Source organism: Sebastes umbrosus, chromosome 16, assembly GCF_015220745.1.
Source record: "Sebastes umbrosus isolate fSebUmb1 chromosome 16, fSebUmb1.pri, whole genome shotgun sequence".
Taxonomy (NCBI): Eukaryota; Metazoa; Chordata; class Actinopteri; order Perciformes; family Sebastidae; genus Sebastes; species Sebastes umbrosus.
In genome coordinates this window covers 3,316,167-3,327,662 of record NC_051284.1, presented here as the reverse complement: position 1 = coordinate 3,327,662, position 11,496 = coordinate 3,316,167, and the positions used below count along the sequence as shown (strand labels likewise).

The 11,496-nt window shown below is 44.9% G+C and overlaps 1 protein-coding gene across 1 annotated transcript; it reads left to right on the top strand.

Moving 5' to 3' along the window:
• Window positions 1-3,698: 3,698 nt before the first annotated feature.
• On the top strand, window positions 3,699-11,225 carry LOC119504383 (scavenger receptor cysteine-rich type 1 protein M130-like). Its single transcript, XM_037796472.1, has 5 exons — window positions 3,699-3,964; window positions 4,058-4,354; window positions 7,692-8,021; window positions 10,379-10,461; window positions 10,585-11,225. Exons 1-5 carry the CDS (start codon window positions 3,847-3,849, stop codon window positions 10,702-10,704), a joined length of 948 nt encoding a protein of 315 aa, XP_037652400.1. The 5' UTR covers window positions 3,699-3,846; the 3' UTR covers window positions 10,705-11,225.
• The last annotated feature ends 271 nt before the right edge of the window (window positions 11,226-11,496 follow it).

Here is an 11,496-nt window from a genome sequence, read left to right as displayed (position 1 = left end):
GCGCATAAATGTAGCGGGTCGTCACACATGCGCGCTCGCATATGCGCGTTCGCGTGTAGCCGCTGTACCCTCCTCCTCTGCCTGCTCGCCTTCACTCAGGCAGCTCAGCTCGCTCCACCTCTAGACGTGAACGCGCGTTCACTACACACTGCAGAAGAGTTAGTTTAGCTCTGAGAATATCTAGTGAATGTACAGTGGACGTTTGTGCAGAAATAACTGCTGCAGCTCCTCCAGACCAACAGAGGTTTCCCGTGTCTTGTGAAGTGACGGAGCTCTACAGAGATTTACGTTGTCTTCTCGTTACCTACCGGGTGCCGGTGTCTCCTCTGCTCTCTCCGGCTGCGGGCGGAGAGAGCAGGGAGACACGCTGGAGAACCCCGCTGCCTCAGCCTGCACTTAGGCAGGAAAAGCCAACACTAGGATCAGATCTAAATCATGTTCATGGAGAGACCTTCGTCTGGTCAACTAACATTACTGCCAAGCAGCTGAAATGTAGAGTGATATTGTGGTTTTAGCTGACGTATGTCGCCTCACTGTTTTGAGTGATGCTCGTTCAGGTATATTGAGAGCGAGCAAGCGCGAACCCGACGCTGACTTTCGTTGATTTCACGGCCACAGGTGTCGCTGTTAAGAAGCATTTCTGAAAGTTACAAATAGTCCCTTTAAAACCACCACAAATATACTTAAAACAACAATAAAGATACTTAAAACCACAACAAAGAGATGTAAAAACCACCACAAAGACACGTAAAACCACCACAAAGATTCTTAAAACCACAATAAAGATACTTAAAACCACAACAAAGAGACGTAAAACCACCACAAATATGTAAAAACCAACAAAAAGACGTAAAACGTTTGATGCTGTTTTGACTGTGAGCTTTGTGGAATACCTCCAGGTGCATTTCTTCATTTACAAATAAAGTATATTTTGTAAGAAGTTTTGTAATGCTGAGTCTTTTTGGTAACGTTACTTATAACACTCAAAACACTGCGGTTTTATTCTCACTGGAACAAGTTGTCTTTGATTTTTTATGAATTATACAAAAAAATAATCACAAGGAATTCGTGCAATTTTCACTTGCTCCTGCAATTTTATTGCAAAAAAAAAAAAAAAACTAAAAACATGCAATTTTTTTTAGAAAGCTGCCGTGTAATTAGGGATTTTAGACGGCAACAATCCCAAAAGAAACCTGTGAAATCCTGGAGGGATTGATTAATACGCCTTCTCTGCAGCATAAACAGTAACATAAGTAACAGAAATAGGTCAACCCTGGAGCACACTATATAGACTATAGTGTGCTCCAGGGATAACGTATTTCTGTTACTTATGTTACTGTTTATGCTGCAGAGAAGGCCTATTAAGTTAGCATCACTCTGGTTCCCTCGACTAACAGCCAATGGGATTGTTCCATTGAGTTTTGGATTATTGCAGAAAATCAGCTCTGAGGCAAACAAACGTTTATGATACTTACATGTTTTGTTCAGCAAGATAATCTCCACTAATGAACTCCACTTTGTGATTTTTGAAGTGTGAACACAATCCCCAGAAGTAAAAAGCTAAAGTTAGGCTGTAAACGAACTACACCACGGTCACATGAGCACGAGTATAAACACAACAAGACTGTAAAGGAGGACGAGTCGGCGTGAGGACGTTTAGTCGTCTCATTTGGCCACTTGTTAGCAACCGCCTTTTTAAGACACATCAAGGCTTCAAAATTCATGAGCGGGATATTTATTGATGTATTTTATGTCGTAGAACAAAACGTTAAAATCTCTTCAGCTTGTGACGGGAGACTTTGACCAATCACAGGTCATTTCATTGAGAGAGCGTTTCTATTGGCTGTGCTCCATCACAGACTTTCTCATTTTACAGATAAACCATGCACTACAAGATGATTCTGAAAACATCTGAGGAGAGAAATAGACATTAACGTAACATAATATTGATTCATATTTGATCAGCGCTACCTAGTTGGACCGTTTGGTCGGAGTTCGCGAGTGATTGAAAGCCAGCTCTCATAGACGGCAGCTGGACAGCAGACCTCAGATCAGCTCTTACTGCTTGTTTTCCTCCAGTATGTGAAATCTTGCAGAGGCCGTTAGGACACCGGAGGACACCGGAGGACACTGGAGGATACCAGAGGACACAGAGGAACATGATTTTTTTCAGGACACTTGTCTCATGTACTACTGTCACAATATAGCAACCGTTTTAAAAAAATAACTTGTTTCAATCACCTTTGCTCCAATCTGCCTACTTCAGCTTTAAACTGGTAAAATGGCTCCAGAGTGAGTTCACTGAGGTGTTTTTGAGCTGCTAGAAAATTCTTTACAAAACAACCTGAGAGTGTTTGTTCTGTCCACGGCTGTGATCCAATCATGCTGCTTCTGCATTTTCTCTTCAGGACTCCGGGCTGAAGGAGAACACAGCTCAACAGGTAAATAGAGAAAGAAAAGACATATAAAGAATCATTAAAGCAAAATCAATCAAGTTTTAGTTTAATCTTAATTAAATTCACTTCTTTTACTGACGACTCTCTTGTTTCTGTTCAGAGTCTGATGATGTCAGGTTGGTGGGAGGAGACAGTCGCTGTGCAGGAACACTGGAGGTGAAACATCAGGGAGACTGGAGACCAGTGAATAGCTTTCTCACTGACTGGAGCCTGAAGGTAGCAACTATTTTTTGTAGAGAACTGGACTGTGGCTCTGCTGTTTCTGTAGGATGGAGAGAGGAGTCCTCATCCAGATCTGTGTGGTGGTTCAACTCTGACCGTCTTCAGTCTGGATCTACTCTGAGGGAGTGCACACTATCAGATCACTCTAACATCATCCTGGATCTCAACTGCTCAGGTAAGCCTTACAGTGACATCATCTATGACATCATCTATCACAGTAATGTACCCAGGTTGACACACACATGCACCAGCTAGAATGGCAGCAGACTGACTCCAGCAGCCATGACGGAGTCTGATGAGCTGCTGCCTCCGTAAATCATACAGATATATATCTCTATATATGAAACATAAATGTTTGCTGCTTCAGGAGTCGCCCTGGGCCGACCAGCAACCAGCCTGATGGACTCCTTCTTCAGCTTCACAGCTTTCTTAGCCACTGGTTTCCACCAGCAGCTTCTTTAGCTGCCACCATAACAGGCACCAGTGACCTACTGGCCACAACTTTGAGCAGCTCAGCTCAGCCGGGGGCTCGTCAGTATCTCCACACCCACGTGGCCTCCTTCACCCTGGGAAACTCCTTAAAAAGACAGAGTCCAGACCCTATCCCTTTTAGATTTTAGGGATCGTTTTCTGACCAGATTTTGATTCTGGGTTACACATCTTCTCAGAAAAATAAGAAAGAATGAAAACTTTGTAACTTCTTTGTGTGGAGAGTAAAGATTGTGGAGTAGCTGAGCAGAAGGAACAGAAGAGAGAAATTTGCAGATGATGATGTTGTGTTATTGTTTGATAAAGACATGATGTCATTATAAATGACAATGCTATTAAAAAGATGTGTCCTGATGATGAACTCATGTTGGAACTGTTCTGAGTCCAGTTTGAATCACTGAATTGTTGTTTCATGACATCTTTTTTATTTTGTGTCTGGTGTCTTTTATCTCTCTCTATTTTATCTTCTATCATCTCTCCAGACTCTGTCAGGCTGGTGAATGGGACTAGTCTGTGCTCAGGCAGACTGGAGGTGAAGTCGAACCAGTTTAACCAGTCTTGGTCCTCAGTGTGTGAAGCTGACTTTGACCAGCAGGATGCAGAGGTGGTCTGTAGGGAGCTTGGCTGTGGGGCTCCTTCAGTCCTCCAGGGGGCGCTCTATGGAGACGTAGAGGCTTCAATGTGGACCAAAGAGTTCCAGTGTGGAGGAACTGAGTCTGCTCTCCTGGACTGTAGAAGCTCAGGCTCAGATAGAAACACCTGCTCACCTGGCAAAGCTGTTGGACTCACCTGCTCAGGTAGAAGAGGAGCTGCAGCTCTGATCTGGTTCATTTCTGTTCTAATGAAACTCACTTTATTATTTTACTGATGACTTTCTTGTTTCTGTTCAGAGTCTGATGATGTCAGGTTGGTGGGAGGAGACAGTCGCTGTGCAGGAACACTGGAGGTGAAACATCAGGGAGACTGGAGACCAGTGGGTAGCTATTACTCTGACTGGAGCCTGAAGGAAGCAACTATTGTTTGTAGAGAACTTTCCTGTGGCTCTGCTGTTTCGGTAGGATGGAGAGAGGAGTCCTCATCCAGATCTGTGTGGTGGATCAGGTCTGACTGTGTTCAGTCTAAATCTGCTCTGAGGGATTGTGCAACACCAGATTCCTCTCCCCTCATCCTGAATCTCACCTGCTCAGGTAAACCTTACAGTGACATCATCTATGATATCATCTATGACAGTAATGTACCCAGGTTGACACACACATGCACCAGCTAGAATGGCAGCAGACTGACTCCAGCAGCCATGACGGAGTCTGATGAGCTGCTGCCTCCGTAAATCATACAGATATATATCTGTATATATGAAACATACATGTCTGCTGCTTCAGGAGTCCCCTGGGGTTAGGGTTAAAAAAAATATTAAAAAGTAAAAAGATGTGTTCTGTTGTTAATGATGAACTGATGTTGGAACTGTTCTGAGTCCAGTTTGAATCACTGAATTTGTCATGTTCACTACCTTTAGTCTAGGAGTTCCTTTTGTTTCCTATGTTTCCCTGTCCTTTTGTCTCTTGTGTGTTTTCCCCTGGTTTGTCTAGTTTGTCAGTGTGTCGGGAGGTGTGGCCTTCCTCCTCCTCCTCCTCCTCTGGGCGGGCTCGGCTGGAGCAGCTGCTACCAATCATCACACCTGCAGTATATATACCCCGGCTTTCCTGCTACTCATCGCCAGATCGTTCCGTCGCCCTCAGTGGTATTTGACTTAATCAGGCTCCCTAGGATCTTTGCTCTTGTTTTGCTGTTGCTCTCATTTTTGGATTGTTTGGACTGACCTCGTTTTTGCTCTGTGCTCAGGTCTGTTTCGTCTGCCAGCTGTGGCTGCTTCCTGCCTGCCTGCCTACTCCTGCACTCTGTTCTATGTTCAACCTGGAACCTGGTTTTTGGAATAAATATTCTTTTGTTCATACTTTAAAACTCTTGTGGTGTGCTGCATTTGAGTCCACGCTGTGGTCTAAACCAGAACATAACAGAATTGTTGTTTCATGACATATTTTTATTTAGTGTCTGGTGTCTTTTATCTCTCTCTATTTTATCTTCTATCATCTCTCCAGACTCTGTCAGGCTGGTGAATGGGACTAGTCTGTGCTCAGGCAGACTGGAGGTGAAGTCGAACCAGTTTAACCAGTCTTGGTCCTCAGTGTGTGAAGCTGACTTTGACCAGCAGGATGCAGAGGTGGTCTGTAGGGAGCTTGGCTGTGGGGCTCCTTCAGTCCTCCAGGGGGTGCTCTATGGAGACGTAAAGGCTTCAATGTGGACCAAAGAGTTCCAGTGTGGAGGAACTGAGTCTGCTCTCCTGGACTGTAGAAGCTCAGGCTCAGATAGAAACACCTGCTCACCTGGCAAAGCTGTTGGACTCACCTGCTCAGGTAGAAGAGGAGCTGCAGCTCTGATCTGGTTCATTTCTGTTCTAATGAAACTCACTTTATTATTTTACTGATGACTCTCTTGTTTCTGTTCAGAGTCTGATGATGTCAGGTTGGTGGGAGGAGACAGTCGCTGTGCAGGAACACTGGAGGTGAAACATCAGGGAGACTGGAGACCAGTGAATAGCTTTCTCACTGACTGGAGCCTGAAGGTAGCAACTATTTTTTGTAGAGAACTGGACTGTGGCTCTGCTGTTTATATAGGATGGAGAGAGGAGTCCTCATCCAGATCTGTGTGGTGGTTCAACTCTGACCGTCTTCAGTCTGGATCTACTCTGAGGGAGTGCACACTATCAGATCACTCTAACATCATCCTGGATCTCAACTGCTCAGGTAAGCCTTACAGTGACATCATCTATGACATCATCTATGACAGTAATGTACCCAGGTTGACACACACATGCACCAGCTAGAATGGCAGCAGACTGACTCCAGCAGCCATGACGGAGTCTGATGAGCTGCTGCCTCCGTAAATCATACAGATATATATCTGTATATATGAAACATAAATGTTTGCTGCTTCAGGAGTCCCCATGGTCTGACCAGCAACCAGCCTGAAAGGACTCCTTCTTCAGCTTCACAGCTTTCTTAGCCACTGGTTTCCACCAGCAGCTTCTTTAGCTGCCACCATAACAGGCACCAGTGACCTACTGGCCACAACTTTGAGCAGCTCAGCTCAGCCGGGGGCTCGTCAGTATCTCCACACCCACGTGGCCTCCTTCACCCTGGGAAACTCCTTAAAAAGACAGAGTCCAGATCCTATCCCTTTTAGATTTTAGGGATCGTTTTCTGACCAGATTTTTATTCTGGGTTACACATATTCTTAGAAAAATAAGAAAGAATGAAAACTTTGTAACTTCTCTGTGTGGAGAGTAAAGATTGTGGAGTAGCTGAGCAGAAGGAACAGAAGAGAGAAATCTGCAGATGATGATGTTGTGTTATTGTTTGAAAACACATTAAAAATGTTCAACAATGGATAACAATTGTTAGAGTGTATTAAATGTAAATGTGATGGTAAAACTGCTGCAGTCTGTGGTGTTATAAAGATGTGTTCTGTTGTTAATGATGAATTCATGTTGGAACTGTTCTGAGTCCAGTTTGAATCATTGAATTGTTGTTTCATGACATCTTTTTATTTAGTGTCTTTTATCTCTCTCTATTTTATCTTCTATCATCTCTCCAGACTCTGTCAGGCTGGTGAATGGGACTAGTCTGTGCTCAGGCAGACTGGAGGTGAAGTCGAACCAGTTTAACCAGTCTTGGTCCTCAGTGTGTGACGCTGACTTTGACCAGCAGGATGCAGAGGTGGTCTGTAGGGAGCTTGGCTGTGGGGCTCCTTCAGTCCTCCAGGGGGCGCTCTATGGAGACGTAGAGGCTTCAATGTGGACCAAAGAGTTCCAGTGTGGAGGAACTGAGTCTGCTCTCCTGGACTGTAGAAGCTCAGGCTCAGATAGAAACACCTGCTCACCTGGCAAAGCTGTTGGACTCACCTGCTCAGGTAGAAGAGGAGCTGCAGCTCTGATCTGGTTCATTTCTGTTCTAATGAAACTCACTTTATTCTTTTACTGATGACTCTCTTGTTTCTGTTCAAAGTCTGATGATGTCAGGTTGGTGGGAGGAAACAGTCGCTGTGCAGGAACACTGGAGTTGAAATATCAGGGAGACTGGAGACCAGTGGGTAACTATTACTCTGACTGGAGCCTGAAGGTAGCAAGTGCTGCCTGCAGGGAGTTGGACTGTGGCTCTGCTGTTTCTGTAAATCAGAGAAAGGAGTCCTCAAGCAGAATTTTGTGGAGGATCAACTCTGACTGTTTTGAGTCTGGATCTGCTCTGAGGGAGTGTGCAACATCAGATTACTCTCCCCTCATCCTGAATCTCACCTGCTCAGGTAAGCCTTTCAGTGACATCATGTATGACATCATGTCATCTGGCACCTGTCTGTCTGTCTCTGTGTTTGTCAGATTGGTGAAATCACACCCTTTTTTTAGGGGCCATTTAGTTGAAGGGAGGGTGAACGTGACGTTTCATCATCTCAATCATCTCTCTGTGTTTACAGACCTGCTGCTTCAGCCCAACATCTCTGGGTCCTCCTCTGTGGACGGGGTCTCCGAGGCCCAGCAGCAGGGGTTTCACGTGCTCAGGGGCTCCACCTTCACCATCAGCTGCTCCATCCAGCCACAGTACCCAGGAGGCTCCTTCCAGCTCAACTTCACCTCCTCCACCTCAGCACTCAACTACATTGAGCCAGCTGTCAATCACTCCGCCCACTTCCTGTTTCCTGCTGCAGAGCCCGCCCACCAAGGAAGCTACAGCTGTGTTTATCACGTCTATGTTTTTTCTCATAACTTCTCGTCTGAGAGCCGTCTGATCTCTCTCACTGTCGCAGGTAAGCTGACTGTTTACATGCAGGTTTGGAAAATGTGATTGTTCCGAACAGAGTGAAAATGATCAGCTGACAACAGGGTCCATGTTGTTGTTTCTGGAATGACACTGTGACTACTGTCATTGTGTTACACATGTCATATAGTAACTAAAGTCATACAAAGGACATAATGTATGTTTGGTTACCAGGATAACTCTGGTTCTCTGAGAACTGAGTGAGGAATTTCACTATGAGCAGGTCCATAAAGCTGTCCATGGGCATCGCAGCCATTAAGGCCCAGACACACCAACCCAACATCAGAGAACTATTGGCGACGAAGGCCACCAGTTGCGTCGCCTCATGTCACCTTTCACTTGGCCAAAACGTTGCACTCAAACAAAGCAGCGTTTGACGACCATTTTCACACCACTCTCACTCACCACTTAGCTTCATTCCAGATGTTCATGTCGCTGTAAAAAAATCTGTGTGTTGGAATGATCAGATGAGATGAAGATGAAAAATGAGAAGAGCCTTCTGTGTGTGTCCTCTTGACTTTACTCGTTGGCTTGCTTTCCTCACTTCCGTTTCTCTTCTCGTGCACTAATTTGTTTAAGCTGAACAGCCAATCAGAGGGATTTCTCTCACCAATGGGTTCCGTCGAAAAACCTCTGAAACGGGCAGACTAGAGCCGACGGTGCGGGATACACCAAAAAACCTAGGCCGACAGACGCTCACCGACGACCCCAAACCATCAGCTTGGTGTATCAGGACCTTTAAACATCTCCCACACTTTTACCATGTCAAAAATCAATGCATCAGTCTGTCCACTTGCTGCTGTTTTCAAAGCGCTGTGTCAGTGCTTCATTATCAAATCCATTCCACTTGCTTATTGAGAGAATGACCACTTCAATAAAATTCCTTACCATGGCTGTGTCCAAAATCATAAAGTGACGTCATATCCGTTCTGTATCCGTCAACCAAAGCAAACCGCAGTGAGACGAAACGGAAAAGTAGAAAGTGGCTGAGGGTCAGCGTGGATACGACCTGCACCCTCACAGGACTCCAGAGTGACACCAAAAATCTGTCTAGTGCGACTAAATATTTTCATTGGTCGCACCGGTGCACCTGAAAGGTCTGTCTCTGTGTGTTTATGTCGCTCTTCCTCGAGCGACATCACAACCATAAAACATACCGGTAATTCAAAATGAAGAGAACTATTGATTGCTTTTATGTCAAGAAAAATGCTGCGGTGCCAGTTACACCTGAACGGCCTAGCATATACCCGACGTCGGTGGCGGCAGGGGCAACCGCTCCATCACCCGTCTCCTCGGTCCCCAGTACGATGCCTAATCCTGAACACGGTGCCGGATTCATTTCACAAGTGGGGAGAGCAAAAAGTGTGAGTGCGTGTGTTTGAGACACTACTGTACATTTAATAACACAAGACAACTTTACCGCTAATTTCTTCTCTACTCCATGGACATGGACTATTGATTAAATATTTAATTTAAATTCAGTCCAAAAACCCCCAAAAACCCACAAACATTATTTTCGAAAAAGAATCGACTAGTTCTCAGTGATTATGGAATAGTATTTTTGCTAGGAATGCACATCCCTAGTTTTTGTGAGCTCTGTTGTCGGGGGCATTAGCTCCTGGTAGGGTCTCCCTAGGTAAAGTGGTCCCAGGGGAGGGGCCAGACCAAGAGCGATTCACAGAACTTTATGAATCGGAGCCAACGGACTTGCGGAACCCGCCCGGAATAGGGAGACCATCTTGGTTTTTGGCCGTCGCATTTGGTTTTTGGCAGTCGCCATCTTGAATGTTGGCCATCCCCACTTTGAATTTTGGTCGTAGCCCGTCTTGGTTTTTGGTTGTAGCCATCTTGGTTTTTGGACGTCGCCATCTTGTTTTTTTGCAACCAGAAGTGACACGAGAGGGTGGAGCTAAGTACAACCAAACTCTAAATGAGACATTTTTAGTTGACCAAAATGTTACAATTAACTTTGATAAACTGGAAACACACTACGAAAGGGCTAAAGTTGTAAGACAACTCCCAGACCGGACAACGGTGGCGTCCTGTCAATCACAAGGTAGTCGGCCCTAAAGGATCCCCTGCTTTATGGTCTATTTGACTCTAAATGGGACCATAATTTACTAAATGATCAGGAAATAGATGACGTCTTTACAGACTAGACGCAATGAAGATATTACATCAGGTGCAAACATTTAATATGAGGTAAATATGAAATGTAATAAGTTTAGGAGATAAGTCTCCATGTTGAAGTGATTTTAGATTTCAGGTCACTACAGTTTGTGTTTAATGGGAGCTGTTGGACTCATGAAGTCATGTGATGTGATGACTGTCTATGTGTTTGATCAGATCTAAGGCCTTTTATCATCAGAGCGATCGTCCTGCCGCTGATTCTGCTGTTGGCGAACATTGGCTTTTACTTCTACTATAAGGTACTGACACACATCTGTTGTTTAGACCACTGACTGACATGAAGCACTCAGTCTGTGTTTATTGAAGTGAAGAGAGAGGAGTGATGCAGGAAGTCACATCTGTGTGCTGTCATGTGTCTCCAGACCACCAGGGGGCAGAGGCCGGGTAGACGGGAGAAGGCTGAGCCTGATTATTATAACCTGGGTGTTCCTGCAGCTGAAGGAGGGCCGACTGAAGAGGAAGGAGCTCAGGGAGCAGAGTAGCACCTCCAAAGAGCTCATCTCACATCCAGATGGATTTATAACACACAACCATCCAGCAGTTCATTTTATACGCATGTTCCCTTTAAACAAGCTGTAAATATTATAAAACAGTATATACTATATTTTTTACTTGAACTGAATACAGTGTTGGAGGCGGGCCCCCGTTCAGTCCTATGAAAGTTGCTCAGTGGCGCATGATGCCAAAATGGCTCAACCTCCATCTAGAAAAGTACCTGGATCTTCCGTCGATGTTCCTCATCCATTGGGTCCGCTCGGTCACATGACTCGGTCCCAACGGACTACTTAAGGAATATACTTAAATTTCTGATCAAGAATTTTGATGAATTCATAAGATTTTGCTTAATTTTGTACATTAAAGAATATCCTTAAATTTGTGATCAAGGACTTTGCTTATTTCTTAAGAATTTTGCTTAATTTTGTACTTTAAAGGGACCATTTGTAACTTTCAGAAATGCTTCTTAACAGCGACACCTGTGGCCGTGAAATCAACGAAAGTCAGCGTCGGGCTCGCGCTTGCTCGCTCGAAATATACCTGAACGAGCATCGCTCAAAACAGTGAGGCGACACACGTCAGCTAAAACCACAATATCACTCTATATTTCAGCTGCTTGGCAGTAATGTTAGCTGACCAGACGAAGGTCTCTCCATGAACATGATTTAGATCTGATCTTAGTGTTGGCTTTTCCTGCCTCTGCGCAGGCTGATACAGCGAAGCTCTGCAGCGTGTCTCCTCCGCTCTCTCCGCCCGCATCCGGAGAGAGCAGGGAGACA